Here is a 21,402-nt window from a genome sequence, read left to right as displayed (position 1 = left end):
ATACGCCTTTGTGTTTTCAACTTCAGCGTCAAATTGTTACGATACCTTCGATCTGCCTCTTTGCGGTAAAAGTTGTCAAGCCCGGCTACGCATGGATATTTAGTCCATATTATTGTTGTACGTGCGTTTGTCCGTTTGTGCGTGCGTACGGTGTACATCCACGCACACGCAGTAGCGCCCGGGAGCCGGTTATTACCCGGATACACGGTTCCGATCAAGTCCCTAGTGACAGCCCGACAACCAGGCTTATGGTACAGCACAAATGAAGAGCGAATCACGATGCTTTAGGGGGTCCGCACACCGACGATCGCTTGCTTTGCTTACTTTTATCGTTCACGTTTTGCATGCGTAGCTTTTCTAACCCAGTATCGACGAGTTCCCGCGTCCGCAGGCGACCGCTCACCGGTGTGCACGTACCCTAAGGTCAACGTGCCGATGCCTTAGCCACACCGACTTCGGCGATGCTTGTGTTCACTCGGCTCCACTCCGTTCCTCCTGCTGCAGCCACGAGTTCCGTTGGCCGGGGGAACATATTTCTGTACAACGGGTGTTTCTGTAAATACAAATCACACTTTCGTATGGGTAGGAAAAATTGGCACGGGATGCGATCAACTGATATCTTGTTCGAATTCCCGGCACGCAGTTGTTGAGTTTCCAAACCGCCGTCAGTTGGGGTTCCCTTGCTTAATTTCTACCTGTTTCTCATTCCGTATGAGAGAAACACCCTGCCATACAATTCGCACTACAGGTGCAAAAAGTAATATCAACCCTTCTGCATGTAAATGTTCACCTCGGAACTAATTATTCCAATGTTCCGTCAAACTTTCCGTCACAATTACAAATAAAACTCGCAGTCAAATGGCTCATACGGAGAAATTCGTGTTGATCACCGACGAGGCTGCATTTTGACCACTCGGTATGAGCGGAACGAGCGGAACGTAGCCGCCCGAATCCAACCTCCCAGCATCAGACACCAACTGGATTGTTCGTTAATAGCGGCGTTCCCGGTTACAATTGAGGTACCGAAGCGGCCTAGAAACCATTTCAGGGCTGCAGCGACACTGGATTAAACCATAATTCGTCAACGTACATACATACCTAATTATCCGACATCACGATACCTATAGTTCTGATCGGACTTATGGGTCTTCTCTGTTACAAGAATTTGTAATCTTGATTTTCTTATTTTCTTCAAGTTCCAATGATTCTGGAGTTATCGTTCAACACGAGTAACCGCTCGACTTGTATTCTTCCTGCGTATTACCCAGTATATCTACCCATATTGTTATTTACACGTAGCGATAATTAGAGGCACGATTGGTGAACATTATTATATTCACGATCGTTGCGTTATCCCGAAATTTTCGCAATCACTTGATACGGAGGAGAGGTGTAATGCCACAGAATTTTGCCGTGAAATCTTGAGAGGTTATTATTTAACCTGTATTATTCTTTTTGCCCGGGAAATGACACAGAACACGTATACTTGTAACGAAGTATTAAAGCGTAGGGTACACGCAGACGAATGCCCAACAACGTGCGGAAGAAATAATAAATAGCATAGCTAATTAAACGCGGCAAAAGTACCGAGTGTTGTGCAAAGTCGAGCACATGACACACGGCTAAATTTATGACGACCATATAATTTGTGTAAAAATAACAAGCCAACAATTAACCGAACCTAAACCGCAAAAAATTTATATCCACAGTCTCTTAATTGTTCAATTATTAATAGTAAATAGTGTTTACAGGTTATATAAGTTTGCGTGATAAGTGGTTGTAAGGGTCGTGAGCATACAGCTGCAGCGGTACCGTAGGCTTGCCTGCGATTAGGCGCTACACAATCATCCGGCAGTAATTGCCTACCGTATGTAAATGAAATGTAATGTAAATTCATACCCTGTTGTATACCTATAGATTTATGATTATTACGATAGATAATATTTCAGACATAATACTAGTGAAATTTTGTTCCTTCCTATGGTTGATTATTCACATCATTATTTGTCACTGACATGCACGTCAGGCTCATTGTTTAATAATAAATGTTTATATCCGTCAGGCCAAAATTGGAAGCAACATAATTTTCGATTTCGAACTTTTATTGCATATATCTATTTTGTCCGATATTATTTGTTTTTACAACTATTTACCATTTCTTTTTTTCTAAGACACTTATTACCACCACGATAAGACTCGAATTTCGTTTTCGTTCACCAATTTACTTAGTCAAAGCTGCATCTGAGTAAATTCATGCGACCATAATATGTATCTAGATTAATAGGCGTATAATACAACAACGACAACAACGATAATAATGGCAACATCAACGATAACAATAACAACCCCTTACTGTGATTAGTTGAATGATCAACAAATGCAGAAAGTTGCCTGGTATAACTACGGTGTTTAGAGATTTTCGTTACAATAAATATGCTTATGACAAATCGAAACGTAATATGCAATTAATTGTATGTATGTACATATGCTGCGTTTGATGCGACTACTCGTTCAACCTATCATCAATTTTGTTCACAAATTTTTTTCCCCCCTACTTTCTGACCTTGTTTGAATACCAAGGTACCATATACTCGATCGCTGATTATTATTCGTTAAGAATGAGATAATTTGAACCGGTAGGATGAAAGATAAATAAAATAACCAACTTAGATAATCATAATTAGCTGGACGTAACGGTCAGAACAGAACCATTGATTGCTGCGTGAGAGAGTTCGGTAGAAGAAAAAATAAATTGCAACTAAAGTAAGCCACAGCTGTTCTTCTGACTACGTGTGTTATAAATTTCGAACAAAGAAATAGTGTTGCATAATGATTATTAAGAGCTTCCAAAGGTCATTACTATCCCAGAGAATGACGATCTTCTGCGTTAAACAAGATGATGATTATTATTATGCGTTGCTATTATTATTATAATTTTCATCTTGTATATCTATAATGATCCCATATGTATGAGATCTTCAACTACGGACACTGGTACTCCACTGCATAACGCGTTTTATATCATTGAGCTGTATAAAGTTCGGCCTTTGACTAACACATACATACCTCTATCTTATACAGTGCCATTCTATTCTATATAAGTAGACCGGTAGAGAATTTATGACCTTGCCACGAATTCGAAAATCGAAAGTACACGTAGCACATTATTATGACACAACGCATTCCCAAAGTTGAGGCTATATTGAGATTTTATTATTTGATCTTGATCTTGTGTAGCTTAAGTTTGAATCCAAGAAGCTCCGACAGAACTCCCGAGAGCGCAGAAAGTATGACCACCTTGGTGATGGTATACATGTAGGGATTTGCGTGGAGACCGGACACTTTGAAAGAGCTTTCTAATTCCTGAAAATCATAAGAAGTTGTTAAAGTAATGGTAATACTTCATATCCACTTATCCCTATCATGTACCTTCAGTAAATCTGCAGCCAGCTTCAGCACGCTGTTAGCGACCATAAGTTCGTCCTTGTTTTGCGGTTTCTGCTCAATTTGTAGGTAAAGATTGATCTGCACAAAGAAAAATGGTACCCAATTTTGTATATTTGTAAGCAATTTATGAAATTAGGCACGCCTCTAGACGAGTAACTTGTCACAGATTCATGTAATGCATCTTGCCTATCTTTACCCTTCTACAGTCACTTCTTATTTGACATTCTCATCATGTTTTTAAAATGAATGCTATGCAAGATTTGGATTATATTGAACATTTTATCTTTAACAACTTATTCAATGTAACAAATGTAGAGGTAACACGAAAAGAAAAAATTAGATATTGTCAATCCTTATATAACAATAATAATTTATTAGAATACATATATTCATTATATATATATATTACTCTGTCCACTGACACCAATATATTTAAGTAATAAATTGAACATTTTTACAAATGAAAAGATAAGAGTACGAATTGGGAGTAATAATTCTTTTAGATTTCAAGCTGGTAAAATTAGAAAACTGAATCCCAGGATCAAGATTCATTTAATTTATAAGACTTGAGATTGGCTTGATCCTCTCGTACAAAATAAGGGTATTCAAGCTAACTTTAAATTTCCGACAAATTCTACGTAATGTATCATACAATCAATCACAGGGATGTAATGTCAGCTTAGTCGTCCCTTTTCAACAATTTAAGAGTCTCTAGCATCTCCTGCCTCTTCTTCCCAAGTTCATTTGAAACAATTTCGAGTTCCTTGTTGCGCTTTTTCAAGCACCTCACAGATTCTTCATGCTCAAAATTCTCCTTCATCACTTTTTCAATGTTATTAACCGCAGCTGACATCTCAGCATCATGGTTTTCATAATCCTCCTTATGTTGGTTGAGACTGCATTGTGTTTTGTACAGTTCAGTCTTAAGCTGGTCAACGTCAGTCTTCAGTGACTCAGAAGTCGCTTGAAAATTTTTCATTATACTTGTCAGCCTATCGCGTTCCTCAACCAATTCACAGTATCTTTTCTCAGCTTCCTCTCCCCTTTCTTTCTCACATTTCGCACTCTTCGACAAGGTTTCCAATACTGTGGTGAGCTCGCTGCTTTCTGTCGTCGCGTTCTTCAATTTATTTTTAAAGTATACCAACTCTTGTTCCGTATAAGCCAGACGTCCCTTGAAATCCCATTTGCTAAGCTTCGGCCTAATTGGTTTCACTATTGTCATCGCTGCCTTTGCAGCGATCAATGGCTTTACAGTTGTCATAGCTCCGTTTGCAACTATTGCTGGCTTCATTGCATTTGTATTGATCACATCCTCCTGAGGTGAAGGACGCTTTGTCACAGCTGCGACATTGTCCTGGATATGGGATAGCGTTTTCAACACTACACGATTGTTAACATCCGCTTTCACCGGGAGATTAATGTTCATCGCAGCCAACGTGCTTGGTTTCAGGTACTGCTTGGTAGTGGTTGCCTTCTTCTTATACGTCTTCACAACGCCAGATAATTTGGTTGCCCTGAGCCTAGTGTCCATTGTGAATATCTGGTTGCGGTTAGCAGGGATTGGTTACAAATTTATTGGTGGAGATCAGCTTTATAGTGGATTACACAGCGTTAAAACGTTATGTTGTACGCATGAAATCACAAACAAATACTGACGTGTTTTGAAATACAGAATTGACTCCAAATAATTCTATATGCACACCTTCCTATCAACTTTCCTGCAGTTTTTGAGGGAGGATAGAATTGCTCAATTTTATTTAAAGCTAACAGAGCTAGACTCCCGAGTCCTGAGGGTTTGCCGGTTTAATTCGCAACTGCCAGGTGTCATATTCAAATTGACATCTTCAACTGCCGCCAACGCTAGGAATGTAATTTGGTCAAATTTTTAACAATTACGTGGATTTAAATTAGCCGCGAAATATACTTACGCGACTTCAAGTTCGTATTAGGTAGTTTGTATTTCACTTTTATTTTCTAATCCTTTCGACACCCGCTGGGTTTCTCGTTTAGCACGCGTTGAATAAATCCGCTTGTATTTTGCGTTCTACGGTTGGCAGCGAAGGGTCTCGGCAGATGCTCGGCAGATGCAATTGGCAGCTGCAGAGTACAGACAGACCCCCACTCTTGGGTCTTGATTGGACGAAAATCCACCAATTGGATTTTACCACCAATCAAACCTCCGACACGTGCTTACAGATTTCACCAGACTCGAGTATGAAAGATATTGTTAGCCGAAGGCCGGAGGATAGAACGTTGACTAAAGATATAAAGCCATTCAGCCATGGGATAATATTTCTTCCACCTGTGTGGGGCCGAGTGAGTCTGAAGATAGTTTTACTGTGTATTCTCAATCAACGGATAGAACTTGCCAACTTACATAGGATTAGATTCTCCTTACATTTACATTTATTGCTTCACGAATTCCACAGAGTTTTCGGATCTTTATTGTGGGTACATGTACACCAATTGTTATTTTTGTGTTTCACTGTTCACTAGCAATTAAAATTTTTTTCTATTCGTGTCTTCGCTTGTCTCAAATTAGCAAAAAAAAAAAAAATAAAAAAATCATCAACATTTTCAACGAATACTAGTTTTGCAACAAGTAGAAACACGTCTTAAATACGGACTACGGTTTTTCCTCTTTATCATATTTGAAAACGAATGAAATGCACAAATCAAGTTTCTTGCTATAAGTAAAATGGGGCAATTGAAGAACACATTACCTGTTCTGTCAGCAGAATCGAAATGTTTCTGTACTTTCTGTCTATCTTTGTACCGAGCATCATGAAACGGAGGATAAATATTCCGAGAGCACAACTCCAGCAGAGCGCTTCGACGGTATATTGTGAATGTAGACTTTCTGAATCCTGAAGGTTAAAGTGATTTCGTCACATCCGGAAGTGTGCAGCGTTTTATTAAAGTAAGATTTCCGATAGCTGAATCTTACCTTTATATACTCTAAGCTTATGAATGACAGCAAGAGCAATGTGAGAAGTAGAACAGCAGACACTATCATGTTGACGGAACGTTGGGGTCCCCTCCTCTGTAAGACAGTAGATAGATTGACTATTTTTAAATGTTTTACAATTTTTGGATGAAAAGCAAAACATTAGATAAATATTTTACCTTCAAGTAGGATCTGACGCTCAACCACGTCTTAATATTCCTAACTTTGTTGAGTCGAAAATGGGGGAGTTCCGACTGCCTGGCTTGCCTCGAAGACGTTAGATGGGAAAATAATTTAGCACACAGTAAACGCTGCTTGTAAGTACGTTCCGCCACAGCAACCAGGAAGAAAAGGAGGCAAGAAAGCGTCAATCTCTCGAAAAAAGATATGAGGATAACCGTGCGCTCCCTAAAAAAGTTACACAATTGGTAAATTTTTATTATTCTAATACTCAGCTTACAAGAAAAGTTTCAAAGTCTCATTTACCAGAGTGTAGTTCCAAATGCTATATCAATAATTCGACACAGGGTATCTGGATACGTGTCCAAAATGACCTGTGACAAATCCCCGAGAACTAGGGTCCCTGTTATGTTACCGACGGGGTCTTTTCTTATTTGATCACTCAGCCGCCACATCGATGGTATGAAAGAAAGTATTATGGAAAATACAAGACCACAGTAAAAGTAGTCCATACTCTCTCGTATGGCTTCGACTCTGTATGTTATCAAGGACGCTATTTCAAGAACAGACAGTTCAACTTTTCCCAAATGTCCATTTTTCCAAATAGTACACGATACTGCAATAGGCGGATTATGATGTTGATCAGAGAAATTTTCTACTTAAAAAAGAAAAAAAAAAAAAATATCAATGAAATGTTTGACAAAACTCACCACTGTCTGGTGCCGACCAAGAAGGAATCCGCTTGAATTTTGGGATCTCAAACTCCCAGGAGAATGGATTTTCCAAAGATTCTCCCGGGTTGACATTCACCCCGACATCTGACTCTGACTCCTCTAGTTCGGAACTAAAATTTGATTTCTCATTTATTGTATTTAAATACCAACAACTTGATGCTGTTATTATGCAAACACCATTTCGGCTTCTTACCTGTAGCTGCATTCTTCGTCGCTGTTTGTGGTGACACCCATCCATTCAGTGGCCGATGTTGTAGCTTCCGTGAGATGTTGTGTGGCCGCATCTTCACACTCACCTTCCTCTTCACTTTCGCACTGCTTATCATATTTGACAAATGTGGCTGAGACTTCACTTGTCTTATATGATTCAGCGAATAAAAAGAACCATTTTATTTAAATTGGACACAGATTTGCTTATCACCAGCCATAACACATTTGATCAGAGGTAAAGCTTTCTCACACAGCTAACTAATCGTTCAAAACTGTCATTAAGTCGTATAGTACGATGAATAATCGTGAATGATGAAATACATTGAGAAACGATTGAAGTATTCAATCAAAACAGAATAAAATATACGTACTGGATCTTTCATCTGCTGTCTTCCATTATCCGAATAATTCCTTTTTTTTGATTGAGCTATGTTCACTGTGGGAAAAATATTTATAGTTAAAAAAAACTATGAAATGAATAATTCTTCTACGCTTCGACTAATGTACTCAATTCGCCCTAACATAACTGGAAAATACGTTATTCAGACCTGATGATTTGCACTGATGCGTGTCGTCTTGATGCTGTCCCCCACCATTTATTACACCCTGGTACCAGTTCTTACATTTTCCAGCGCAGCATCGCTTTTCCTCATTTTTCTCCTTTCTTTCATCACATTCGATTCGAGTCGCCAGCTGATCAGCAGTAATCTCTCCGATTTCGCTCGAAACATTTCCATTTAAGCTCTCAAACCCATCGTCATCTTGATGAATATATTGTTGAATTTTAATCAGTTCAGGATGTGCCTTACCATTAGCGTCATTCACCACTACAATTGAGTAAATAAAAATCAATTAAATTAGATTTATAATGGAGAGATACGTTTCTCATGGGGGAAGTTTCTATCTGACCTGGTTTGTTGGTAGGTAAAGAACCATCAACAGGACCGTCATGTGCATGTAGAAAATTTGCATCGGGTGCTGTATCTTTCTCTTCTGGTCCCCGAGCATCGTTGGATACTTGCTGTAATATAAAGTTTCATGAGAAGGAGATCAAGCAATTGTAGCCGTTAAGATAAGATTCAACGACGCTTGTGATAACCAGCCTGGATAGGAGATACGATGCTGGGCTCTGGGATAATAACGCTCTTGGCAAATCTAACGGATGATGAAATTCCACCAACAGCAGTACTCGCTTCTTTAGGGCCTCTATAATGGTAATACTTGGCCTCCTGAGCAACTGGGAAGAATGGAAACAGTGGTAAATCGAAATAATTTTATGTAATAAATACTTTGCACGATAAAGACCATGCATATTTATACATAGGAATTTAATTCACTGACGTGGATTGTGATGTGTCCTTTTTTTGTTCACGTGGCATCTCCGGCGCTTCGATCTATTCGGTTTGGCACTGTGTTCACTGTTGGCCGTGGCTCGCCCAGAGCTGGTGGAAACAATCTGAGAGTGCACCATGCACAGTATCAGCATCATACCGGCTGGAATCAGGACTTCAAAGGCTGATACAATCTGAAAATGATTAGGTATGAAATCGGATGTAAGTGACTGCTGAACAGACATCAACTTTCGAACGCACTTCAGGCTCGCTGCTGTCCTTCACTGAGTAGTAGTAGTAGTAGACGCCGATGTTAAATATTTGCAGGCAGTAAAGGAGTAAGAAGAGTAAAAATATTCGTGGACTGGTCTGCTGCACCCACCAAGATTTGTGCAATGGGAGGAACAGGAGCCTTTGGACAGCAAGATAAGCAACAGTGCATAATCCGTGTTCGGGTTTTGCTTTGGGAAACGACGACCCTAAGAAATCAGAATCAGTGGAAAATTAATAATTTTCACATTTATGACAAGGGTCATACGATTACTTGCCTCTCACTAGATCAACATCTATCAAGTTCGTCTTGAAGTTTGCTCTGGCGACAGGAATCCATATAAAATGGTTTATGAATCGCTGCTCCAAGGTTTTCTCCCACTGCTGTTTATCATAAGTTCCAATTTTTTTCTGATACCTAAAATTTGCAGAGACAAACTATGAAATAAATTTAGATGTCAGTTTGTAGCTGTCAAGGGCTTACAAAATTTCAAAGAACTAATGTGAGTACAAGTTGCTGTTATTCAAATAATGAAAAGTACATAACGAAATTGGTACTAACCAGAACATGAGATCGTTGAGGCCCATAATGCAGAAATTCAGCGATGCTTTACGTTTAAGACAAACAGCAGAACCTGTCAACTCGACCTCTGACAGTTTATTTAATATATGCATTTCTGCTGTATGAGCTTGAATGCTCGTTTTTTAGCTATACGTATCTCACTCATTATTCACAGGAACACAGGTTTTCTAATCAGTGATATGACCAGCTGCGACCACTGAATGTGGTGAGGATAATACATGAACAAACTTGAAGATGTTCAGTACATAATCGCAAGTTTTTTCGTACCCGACATAAATAAATATACGGAAGATTAAGTTAAGCAACAGTGGTACGTACGTAGTACGTAAATTAACACTTATTACCGAGAAGTCGCTTGCGATTTTTCCCTGTCCTGTGGCTAGGCGTTAAATAATGTAAAATGACGAATACTGCGATAAGTACGCGTTGACGGTTAAAACTTTCGTCGTTTCGTGTTTGTCAATTTATTTATTTAATTATTCATTCAAAAAGAAGAGATGTCACTTCATATGTATACAATACGCCGTGTCCCCGTATAACGTACATATATGTGTAGATACATCGCAATTCGACAGCTGTTTCAACCCTGCACCTGTAAGTCTCCTCACACCATTAAACATAGAACCGACCTACATAGGTCCGGATAATCGCAGTACGCACGCCTATAATAGTCGATATGACCCGTGTGTCGTCGGCAGGTTCGAAAACACTGGTGTCAAATTGGCGTCACGCAAAAACCGACGAAGCAGACGAAGGCACATATTCGATCGAGAAAAGACTCACCGCTGCTGCCACCTGCTTTAAGCTCATAGAAACAACCGAGTGAAGCATCTTGTTATTTTGCATAGGCATAAAGTATTCAATACTCGTTGCATCTTATTTATTAAGCCTGAGTAATACGGTTTCGGCTATTGTATGTTTCAGTCATGTTCATCCCAGTTATTGACGATCTGGAATGGATGTGGTGAATAATTGATGAATTTTTTTTTTTTTTCGATTGAAATGTACAAGATATAGACTTTGCTTTATTGACGGTCTTAAGTGTATATAAAAACTACTGCAGTATATTGGTCATTCGCTGAGGTTATTTCTCGAAATTACCATCTCGTTCTGTTTCTGACCTGGTCGTTACAAGGTCTAATATAGAATATATGCGCATGTATAATAAAACACAATGATTGTAATTAATATCATAATATTGACTAATATAAATATTAAATTGTCTATTGTAAATAATTAAACACAAACGCAGTTGTATATTATACGCGGATGTAAGACGTGTATCAAAGACGGAAAGGCAATAACAATGATAATATTAACAGTCATAATAATTTATCATTCGAATTTCTATGGCACATATATGTGTAAGTGTATAATTAACGTTTTGAAAATATCGTGTCTCGTTCAAATCGGTGAGACGTCCACGTTATCTGAAATGTGTTTATATCATCCAATACGTATGTGTTAATTCTGTGTACGTGTTTATTTTGTATTACGTTATGCGAAGAAAAACAATTAATCAACGTTCGACGCAATTATTATCATCACCTTCATATGCATGTATGTATAATGTGTGTATATACTTCTTACCACATCGTATTGAATTAAAATTAAATTATTACGTAAAAATCGAACCCGTACATTTTATGGTTCACGAAATAATATTATACAGAACTCAATATAGGTATCTTATTTCGCGACGATTTTTTAAATACGCTTGTACACACGCACTTTGCAGATTTCTTATTGTATTACAGCAATCACACTCTTATGGACAGGCGTACTATGCTTCGATCAGATTCGAGGAATTTAATAATGAAAGGAAAAGAACGGGAGCAAAAGCTGTATAAAAACATACGATCAAATTAAAAATACCAAGTAGGAATAATAAAAATATACATCAAATTAAGAACACCTAAATGCTATACTCGTTAGGCATACTGTATTTACAAGTTTGAGTTATTATAACGAGGATATAAATGACATGGCTGCACCTGCAGCGATTAAAGCCAATCCAGAATCCCCTAGGGGGAATAATTCGGCCAGCCTGCGCGTTGAAGGCGTAGGTCGGTATGGTTTAATATGTACTAAAAAAATTATTCTCACTGTGTTGAAATACAGTGTATAGAGTGTAATATAAATATATAGGATATATACTTATAGGTAGAAGACAGACTTGGTGCGGAAGATCGATCTACGTGTACGCGCCTCAAAAAAATAGAATATAATAATAATAGTTAAAATAATGATGATAATTAAAATAAAATAAAATAAAAAAATTTTAAATAAAGTTAATGTCGACGATTGATACTACGATTAATGCTACTACTACTGTTACTATTAGGTGACGTTTTTGGTTTATTTGGCATGCGGAGTGCCTCCGCGTAGGACATTTCGAGTCGTTTGAGACGCGCAACTTCGGCTGACGCTGTGCCCGGTCGGTACTCGTACGTCGTGCTATGATGCTCGCTGACGTATCTCACGAACGAGCAGTTGCTCTGTTTGGTGTTCGGCGGTGTTCCCCCGTTGCTCTGCATGGTGTCCTTGCCAATCGTTTTGCTCGGGAAGAAATTCAGCGTGTTACCGTTCCACACGGCCCCGTTACTTCCTCCATTCTCCGCCTGTTCTGGCCCGAAATTCGGCGCCCGGAATCTCCTCCTGCCCGCGCTGTTCGGCTTCGTCCTGTTGCTGTTGGTCGCCTGAGCAGAATCCGGTGTCGTCGGCCTTTCACCGGCGCCCACCTGCATTCTCTTAGTCGAACTGTTCTTCTTCGCCGATGACTTTTTCCTCACGTTCACTCCGACCGAGAGGTACTCAAGGGGCTGTCGTTTTATCGGGGTGAGGTGGATCCCCTGCCTCGTTCCAATCCCATTTGCCTTAGTTTGCTCCTCGGTTCCGTTAACGCTAGAAGACGAATTGTTGGCAGGTTTCGCCGACTGCGAGGGCTCGTGTCGACCTGTTTTCTGCGCCCCAAAATCGGGGGTGCTTCTGTACGGTGGCTCGGAAACGACCGAAGAAACTACGCTCTGATTGTCGTCGGTGAATTCGCTCGGAGCGTTTTCCTTCAAGGTAGATTGGTGGCTCGCTAGTTGGGAAACAATGTACCGATTTGAAATAAATTGCGCTTGAAAGGGATGCGAACAAACATAACTATAATATTATATTATATTCGTGACAGTCGAACGATTAACACGGCAGTAAAATGATAAAAGTGTTGAAGTTGATAAGAGAGCGCGGTTTGGTTGAGACTCTTCGTTATTCGACAATCGATTATTGCCGATCGGAATAATGGCGGTATCAATAGTTCGACTGTCGTATAAGCGGGCTTACAGTAATTGTTGCCGTCAACGCTGACCGGAGGAACCCTGGATGGTGATGAGCCGGGGGCGTCGTCGAGAAGAGGGAGCTTCTCGCCCTCGTCCTTCGCTTCGGCGGCGCGTTTCAGAACACCGAATATTTCGCGGAACAGCTGCCTGTACTCCGGAGTCTTGCGAAAACGGCTTTCGATGGGGCTGGCGTCGTCATAGATGCTGAACTTGCAGTCCTCGCCGTCGGCGATGGAGCAGAGAAGCGAGCCCGACCGCGGGTCGTCCGTTTGCGTCGCCTTGTTGCTGGTCTCGTCTGAGAACCCAGAGGACGATGACTCGGCCTCCGAGAGGTCGGTCGGGGTGCCGGAGAAGGGCTTTTTGCACGCCGACCTGAGTCCCTTATTGCCGCGAGTTTCGATAGCGGTGGATTTCGGCGCCGGTAACGCGCAGACTTCGCGCTTTATACTCGCGACCTGCGTCGGCGGCGATTCCTGCTGGTTGGACGAAGAGCCGTTTATAAAGCTGTTGAAATCTCCCGACATAACCAGCTCTTCTTGGAGCGACAAGCAGCCCCCGGCTCCCCCTCCGTTCGCCTTTCTACACGGTGCCGGGTGCCGCTGCACCTCGAGCAAAGCTTCATATTTCTCGACGAGAACCCTGTAAGGGTTGTCCTCAACCTCTTCTTCCTGGAATTTCTGACCAACTTCCTGCAGAAACAAATTATATCCGTTACATCCCATGTTTCATTGACAATGAGATTGCCAACCGGTATTTAACAGAGTCATATAGTCAGCCTAGCGGTATATGAATAACTAACAACGCCAATTGTTGTCTGGATTTTTAGAAGTCAGGGCGTTAGTATATAGTGGAAGGAGATCTATAGAATATTTTTTTTCAGTTTTTCGTCTTTAGACGATGAACGATTGGCACCGATGGTGTTGAAAAACTGAATAGCAAAGATAACAAAAGAAACATAGGGTATATATATATATACTGTGATTATTCATTGATTATGATCCTTTTCCAATACGCATGGGGATGAAATGGAATGAAGGATGATGCAGGTTTACCACCAGATTTATAGGATGTATGTTTTATTATGTAAAGAAAACATTGTAACGCAACGGTATATATTTTGTAAAAAATTCTCTTTATTTAAGACATCATATAAATCTGGCGTAAAAAATCGGACGAAGAATATGATTAATTGATGAAAACCTAGCTATTACAAAAAATCATCAGACTAGACGAATATAATATCATAAATTAGATATGTCTCACTTAACCGTTACGAAAAAATATTAGAGCGAAGGAAGCTAGCGTGAAATACGTTGTTGTCACAGAATAAGAAATTGCGACAAGTATTCCTGACAATATGTCATTATATCAACAAAATAGAAAAAATAAAAAAGAGGAGGGCAAAAAACGAGACTAAATGTAAAGGACGAAGCAAAAAAAAATTACAACCCTCATTATCAGTCTTATATACGACGCCATTTTATAAAGCATAATGGTAAACAAACGAAATCTTAAGTACTTCAATTGCTATCAGACAAAATGATTGATTTACCTCTTCATCGATACGTTAATGCTCCTGTACGCACTGATTGTATTAGGAACTAGACTAAAACTAATAACGTGTGAAAAACAGAACTAAAGATTTTTAAAAAAAAACTGAACTTCCAACCAAGTATTGAACTGCGCGATACAAAAAAAAAATGCACGAAGACATGATCTTTTTCGCAATTCATACTGACGAAAGCCTTTGAAGAAGTAATGCGTCAAATATCAGATAAGATCAGATAACAGAACACATCGCTTCTGTTGTATGATAAAATTAATCCAAGAATTCAAACAGTATATTAAGATAGAACAAATACACGAATATATATCAAAGATCTATACCTCGATTTTATAATGCAATGAAAGATCGGTAATTGACTACAGATGTGAAATTAGGGAAAAAATGTTTCTGTATCTGAAGAAAAGTGAAATTATTAGTAAGATGATTAATTGATAACGAGCAGCTCATAACTCGTGAATTACAAATACAAAAATTAATCAGCCGCCATTGAATGATTAAAAATTTGCAGTATTTTTGTAACTCTGGTCAATTTTCTTGTCCATAGAAATTTGTAATGATATGAAATAAGTGAAGTGGAAAACTAACCGCGCAGTTAGAATTTCTCTTGGGTGCTCTTAACTTGCGTCTATTTTCCTTTCTCTATTCACGAATGCGAATAGCGCATAGCTTAAAACTATAAAAATAATAATCGTGTGTATTTGTAAGTATATAGGCATATATGTATAACGTGCAGTGATTATAAAAACAACTGGCGTGTAGGTATAATTATGTATTATACACGCATATTAAAACCGTGACATATTATTATGCGTTAGCTCAGTTTTTATGAATAACTCTTGACGGTAGAATTTTTTTCAATAAAAATAACGGTATTCTGAACGGTTTCAGGATGGTCGGTAAGACGCATTCGTTTCTCAAATAATCCAACGTTTCCAAAAACAGGCCTAGAAGAGACGGCGCATTCCAAATACTAGTCACTATCATCCAGATGAGAGTTAGAAACTGTCTACTCTCTTTTATGGACGGTATAGTTTTCACCTAAAGCACAAACAAAACCACAAGTTACGTTATGTCGCTGCAGCCATCACCTCATTACTAGAACGGTGTAAGTGCATTTAAAATTATGAATTGAAAAATGATTCTAAGAGACAAAAATTTAGTGTCTGTAATATTTTCGCGAAACCTATAGGTTTACCTTCAATGAATTTGATGCTGTGAAAATTCAGGTTCACGGAAGTACAGGGCGTGGAGATTAAATTGGTACGAAACTGGAGGCAATGGGATTGAACGGCTGTGAGTGTCAAATGACCACGTATATGAAAAAAAAATCAATCTCGAAGGTTACGATTCATCGAAATTGCAAAAAAAATTCCAACATAAAATTCTTAACCTCTGGAGCAGGGCACGGAAGCGTCACGTTTTTTGCTCCCTCTCGTTGCTTGACGCAATGTAAAACTCAATATCCCGACACAATATTATATTTGAGACAAAATCAATGCGGGAATCTGACACGGTTATTTTACGATACGGTAAGTAATTTCATCTGCACCTATAAGTCGAAGTTGAGGTCCAACCCTGTGGCTCTTGTAATAAGTTTTTGTACAACTGTATGAAAAGAAATTGATACAATAGATGGAGGAGAAGAAAAAAAAAAAAAAAAAAATCCCGACCAATTTGTTTATTTTTGGGCGTGTGAATTTGAGCAAAATCATGAGAGATTATGACACCGAATTAGGCGGGGATGAAAATTTGAATAAATCCTTACCTGCGGTAGAGGAGTATCGGATTCCCTGTAGCTTTCAGTCGTCATGGATTCGATCAGGCTCAGATCGTCATCCTCCTCTTGGTCCAACATTATCGAGAGCGCATCGTGCGTCCTGTTGTCAACGCCGCGCAAACACCGACCGCAGAGGAGCCCTTGTCTGTGATCAATTTTAAAGCGGCATGAGGAAAAAATTTCACACGTTAAACATTCGATAATCAGACAAACACAAAAAATGTGACGAATAATGGTTTCGTACTTGAAAACTGCAAGTTTGGTCAGACTTGTATATCAATCGACTATCAGATATTAAATGATCTTTAATTTCGTCGAGTTTTTTCGTTACGAATATATACAGTATAACCACGCAAGCCCTCGTTCTCGTATCTGCGATGGTTGTACCGCAATTGAGTGTAAATTGAACTAAATCGGCAGTATAAAAGTTAAATAATAAGTCAGAATACCTGACTTCTTCGAGAGTGCTGATTTCTTCCTGGAGATTTTTCATGTCCTCAGCCTTGTGTCGCCACATATTGAGCTGCTCTTCGAGACTCGAATTTTCCTGGAGGATTGAATTGAGCTGTTCGCCAAGCTCCGCGACTCTCTTTTTCTCCCGTGCCCTCTGATTTCGCGCCTCGTGAAGCTGCCGCAATAACTCTGTGATTTCATCGTCGCTAGCCAGTGTGGAAGCCAGCTCTCTTATACTCGTATCCGCAGATTTTTCAGGCAACGGGCTAGGTGGGGCAGCGTCCTGTGGTAAACGAAATCAAATACTCTGATTGTCAGTTGTCGCTGAGGTGTACGAAAATAAATACCTACTCGGAAATTCTCACAGAGATCGTTAGGGAAATTTTCTTCGAGACATGCACCGAAGCAAAAAACTGTCCACCGGTGGTCAAAAAAACTCGTTGGCTATATTATATGTATATTAGGACGTATAAAAAAAATATCTACTTTATTTTCAAAATTCAAGTCGAAAACATTCTTCGAAATAACGAAAAAAGGATGTTGTCCAAATTTCAGCTCTAATCGTTTATATTAATATTAAGAGGTGCCTCGTCGCAATTTTCTATTTCCCATTTAAATAACATGAGAAATTGTTTTTTCAAACTCTGGAATTTTGTAACTTGTCAACGCATTAGTGTACCGATAAGACCGGGACGTATGTTTTTTTTTTTTGTGGGAAATAGAAAATCGCGATGAAGCACCTCTAAATATTAATATTTAGAATTTTGTCTCTTCAAGCACTGTTAAAGAATGTAGTGTGTAGATGATATGTTTACATTTGAATTCTTACTTCTAATGAGAAGCCACGCAAGACGGGCAAAGCCGTCTATTAGATGATACGCGGATGTGCATATCATTAATTACGAGAAGATAATTGTTGAAGAATGTAAATTCGATAATTTGGTGATTTCGAAAAATTAACGACGGAAGAGACGAAATTTTTAATACATACATACACAGGCGCACGAAAACAGTTTCGAACTCACTGGTGATGAGAGAAATTAAGGACAACAGAGTCAGGGCGGCTAGGTGGTCTGGTGGAGTAAGGCTTCGGCTAAGCATCTCTAGACGCCAGGATCGATTCCTGGCTACGTCGTTAATTTTTCGAAATCACCAAATTTTCGAATTTACATGCTTCATTAATATTTAGAGCTGAAACTTGGACAGCATCCTTTTTTTCGTCGTTTCGAACAATATTTTCAACTTGGATTTTGAAGAAAAAAAAAAAAAACAGTCGATTTTTCTGATACAGCCTAATGCACGTATGTACATATAATAAAGGAAAATTGATGGTTCCGAATACCTCTTCAATGCTGCCATCCTGCGATACCTTGGCCTGCCAAATTGCGGTGACGCGATTTGGCAAATTATTCGTATGATCATTGGTGCGATGTCGACGAAGCAGAGTTTCGTGTTCGGCGGCAAGCTCATCCAATTTTCTCTGTAATTCTTCGCATCGAGCTTCGAGAGTTTCGATGTTAAAACTCTGGCTGTACGGAGTTGGGGAAAAATTCGCATAAAACTCAGTCAAAAAATGCCGAATAGGGGGGAAATGAGTTAATCGCGAAGAAGCCAATGTAATAAAGTTTTTACCTCTTGATTTGTTTCTTATCCGTGGAATTTTCGAGGGCCAGGCGATGGTTTGCCCGCTCCAAATCCTGTATGCTTACTTCCAGCTGCTCGTAGACCCTCAATCGAGAATCGTTTACCTCCCTCAAAGCCGCAGTTTGCTTTTTCATGTACTGCGGACAGAGAGATAACCGTTTACTTTTACATTCCCGACTCGTTTCACCTGCAGGCTTACGCGAAAAAAAAATGCATTCTCGATTGCATTGGCACAATAGCGTGCTGTAAGAATAATTTTGTTCTACGGAAATTCGCAGTCACCCGTTGTAACCTCGTGTAAAATATCAATCGTGCACCGTGGCGTTAAAACGGCTGAGAATATAGCTGATGCAATAAGGAGTTGCGAAAAAACTGCAGGATAAACCCGCCGGCTAAAGAATTTTACAAATTTCCGCATACAGGCCGAATTTAGACTTTAGCTACCACGAACCTGCGGGTAAGAGAGGAATGAGGAACGGGCAAAAAAAAAAGAAAAAAAAATTGCAACGAGAAGAGAAATGTCACGAGTTCCGGCCGGCAGGCAAACAATCGATCCAAGGCCTTGAACGATGTTGTCAAGTTCATCGAGAACCACAATCGCGAGACGAGATGGTTATCGAATTGCGATAATTTCCGACTCGTGTCGGTGAACCACGCATCGGTGAATCGTCACTCGCTTAAATTGAACGAGGTATCGATATCCATTTAGCACTTTACCAAAATTCTATTACGTATTATTGTGAGACATATTCGCCCAGTTGGTATCGTGTTTCGATCTATTCGGGCACGGTAAAAATGACGAGAAGCCTTGGGATGTTTTTTAGATAAATGTTAGCGTACACGTTATACGGATATTTTGATGTTACGCAAGGGGTGCTGTATAAAAAATGTATAATGCACACAGGTCTAATTTTATAACGGAAACCTTGCAGCATTCTTGGCTCAAAGATACAACAGATCTTACACGTCAATTTGCATATAGAAAGGAATACCTTATGCCTGGCACGAGTACAATACAATCTGTAATGTATGCGGTGGTGTTTAAAAATGAGCGCGGAAATTTATTTGTAACCAGGAATCCTCCGAAGAAAACAGAACTGGCAAACCCGTGGCGGTGGGTATCAACAGCTTCCCAAACATCATGTTGAAGTTAGTAACGATATCGTACCGACCCGTGCTGAGGGAAAACAGTTATATCCACGATTTCGGAACCATTTGAAATTCAGTAAGTAATAAAACAAAAAATACTCATATTTTGCAATCTCAGTTCCTTGAAAATCATTGTAAAAATAAGAAAACAGTGATTTTTTTCTCAATGTGTCGTTACGATAACGTTACTAACTCCCACTTTGTCGTTCCAAAACTTGGTTATCGGCCCGTTTACGGAAATGTTTAAGGAGGTTTTCGAGCACTCTGTTAAGAACGACATTCATTCATTCATTCGGCGTCAATGCCAGAGCAATGAATAGATCATGTACGAAATGCACTGCGTTTACGTATGGAATTCGGTGCTACGGTTACATGGTGTATAACAAGATTCATGTTTTTTACAGACGTACGAGTGACGAATGTCGGCCCGGCAGACCGTGCGAGCATATGCTGCTAATTAGACATCGTACCGTACACTGTGAATGATTGTTTGGGTGTTTTTACAGTGAAAGTCGCGCAACGTACCTACTACCTCGTTCGAAAACCAGTCAGCCGACGGAACGGAAAAAATACAAGAATGAAGAAAGATACGCCATGTGTACCGCAGTCTCCGTTTTGTTTCGTAAAAACGTTATCGAATAAATTACACACCTCACAGCTTGTCCTCGGACTACCGTGCAATGAATAATAATAGGCACGGCATATAATTGTTGAATTTTGAACAGGAGCGGCTAGTTTTTTTTTTTTTTTTCCCCCACAACATACGAATTACGCGAAGAAGCGAGATAATAATTAAAAAGAAAACAGCAGCTATTCAATATAACGTCTCGCGGAAGATCAGGATAGTCGAAGTTGCGTAACGATCGGAAAGGATGACAAGTAAGGTGCAAAATCAGGCCCCATTACTCTGAGAGTATGGAGAAATAGTAGGAGAGAACCGTTACATTGCACCCGCGGCCAGGCCTTCCGCGAGTAGTAGGAGAAACAACATCTTGTGAACATTAGAGAATGCGAGAAAAGAACACGCGAGGATGTTTGCATAACTTCCAGCCGTGAATGTAAAGTTTCTGTTTATTTCATAAAAAAAATTCAAAAATTCCACAACTGATCGGAGTATGCGGGCGAGCAGACGAGGCGCCGCGCGCGCGTGTCGCTTTGGGCCCAGGGGGCCCAGGGCGCGCCTTGACCATAAGGCATACCGTCGTGATTTTACACGCTGTACGTACGTACTGCACGCGTGTCTTGAAAGAATAAAACCGGTCCTCGCTCGGCCGTGTCGTCGCATGGGCCATGGGCCATACCATGCCCCGATGGAGACTCAGGCAGGCTGCCGCCGCATTCCACGCAACGTGTTTGACTCGGGCCTGGTGTTTTGCCATCTAGCGCTGGGCGGATTTTCAGGGAGAAAAACTAATGTCACATACATAATTAGCAATTTTCTCACCTCAATCTCCTGCGCCTGCTCGTCGATCGTGTTCTGCTGCTGCTTAAGATGATTCTCTAGCTCCTTGTTGCGCTCGAGTAAGGTCTTCCCGAGTTCGGCGGCCAGCTGGAGATCTGCAACGTATAACATACTTAACGACCGTTCGGAAATTTTTTGTTCGAATGCGAGTTCAGTGACGTATGCCTCCGTGCGCTTCTTCAACCGCCGACTTGCTAATTGTATAAGAAATTGCGAATCGTGCTCGGTCACGTCATCACAGCTTATGGAACACACGCACACACGTGTGTACGTACAATACTTATATATTAGATTTAGATGTACGTTTTTCGCGACCGCG

General features: G+C 40.0%; 2 protein-coding genes and 1 long non-coding RNA gene across 12 annotated transcripts in view; 1 reads left to right on the top strand and 2 right to left on the bottom strand.

Annotated features, from left to right (window-relative positions):
- Positions 1 to 2,081: 2,081 nt before the first annotated feature.
- phtf (putative homeodomain transcription factor) lies at positions 2,082 to 9,812 on the bottom strand. 3 transcript variants are annotated; one of them, XM_069135039.1, is made up of 16 exons: positions 9,685 to 9,812; positions 9,401 to 9,540; positions 9,114 to 9,331; positions 8,863 to 9,046; positions 8,621 to 8,758; positions 8,431 to 8,538; positions 8,070 to 8,348; positions 7,893 to 7,957; positions 7,505 to 7,668; positions 7,288 to 7,421; positions 6,884 to 7,193; positions 6,577 to 6,805; positions 6,398 to 6,493; positions 6,174 to 6,317; positions 3,430 to 3,525; positions 2,082 to 3,363 (listed from the first exon to the last, which is right to left on the bottom strand). In XM_069135039.1, exons 1-16 carry the CDS (start codon positions 9,795 to 9,797, stop codon positions 3,214 to 3,216), a joined length of 2,568 nt encoding a protein of 855 aa, XP_068991140.1. In that variant the 5' UTR covers positions 9,798 to 9,812; the 3' UTR covers positions 2,082 to 3,213. The 3 variants fall into 3 exon arrangements, with proteins under 3 accessions (XP_068991140.1, XP_068991141.1, XP_068991142.1); XM_069135040.1 differs by lacking the exon at positions 6,174 to 6,317; XM_069135041.1 differs by lacking the exons at positions 2,082 to 3,363; positions 3,430 to 3,525 and adding an exon at positions 3,785 to 4,970.
- Positions 5,670 to 11,908, top strand: LOC124216739 (uncharacterized). Of its 2 annotated transcripts, XR_011176847.1 has the most exons (4): positions 5,670 to 5,766; positions 8,446 to 9,074; positions 9,180 to 10,299; positions 10,404 to 11,908. It is a non-coding gene; the product is annotated as an uncharacterized lncRNA (long non-coding RNA). The 2 variants fall into 2 exon arrangements; XR_011176846.1 differs by having other exon boundaries at positions 9,180 to 11,908.
- The window catches only part of centrocortin (cerebellar degeneration-related protein 2-like), a 26,433-nt gene continuing 15,739 nt past the window's right edge, over positions 10,709 to 21,402 (bottom strand). For 6 of the 7 annotated variants that reach the window (XM_046621601.1, XM_046621603.2, XM_046621604.2 and 3 more), the window contains 7 exons: positions 21,066 to 21,178; positions 18,461 to 18,609; positions 18,171 to 18,357; positions 16,825 to 17,111; positions 16,364 to 16,520; positions 13,036 to 13,720; positions 10,709 to 12,790 (listed from right to left, as the gene is read on the bottom strand). In XM_046621601.1, coding sequence (XP_046477557.1) covers positions 11,997 to 12,790; positions 13,036 to 13,720; positions 16,364 to 16,520; positions 16,825 to 17,111; positions 18,171 to 18,357; positions 18,461 to 18,609; positions 21,066 to 21,178 — 2,372 coding nt within the window. In that variant the 3' untranslated portion in view covers positions 10,709 to 11,996. The remainder of the gene's footprint in view (positions 12,791 to 13,035; positions 13,721 to 16,363; positions 16,521 to 16,824; positions 17,112 to 18,170; positions 18,358 to 18,460; positions 18,610 to 21,065; positions 21,179 to 21,402) is intronic. The other variant, XM_046621608.2, reaches the window with a different exon arrangement.

Source organism: Neodiprion pinetum, chromosome 4 (assembly GCF_021155775.2).
Source record: "Neodiprion pinetum isolate iyNeoPine1 chromosome 4, iyNeoPine1.2, whole genome shotgun sequence".
In the NCBI taxonomy this organism is placed as follows: Eukaryota; Metazoa; Arthropoda; class Insecta; order Hymenoptera; family Diprionidae; genus Neodiprion; species Neodiprion pinetum.
This window is presented reverse-complemented; position numbering and strand designations above follow the sequence as displayed.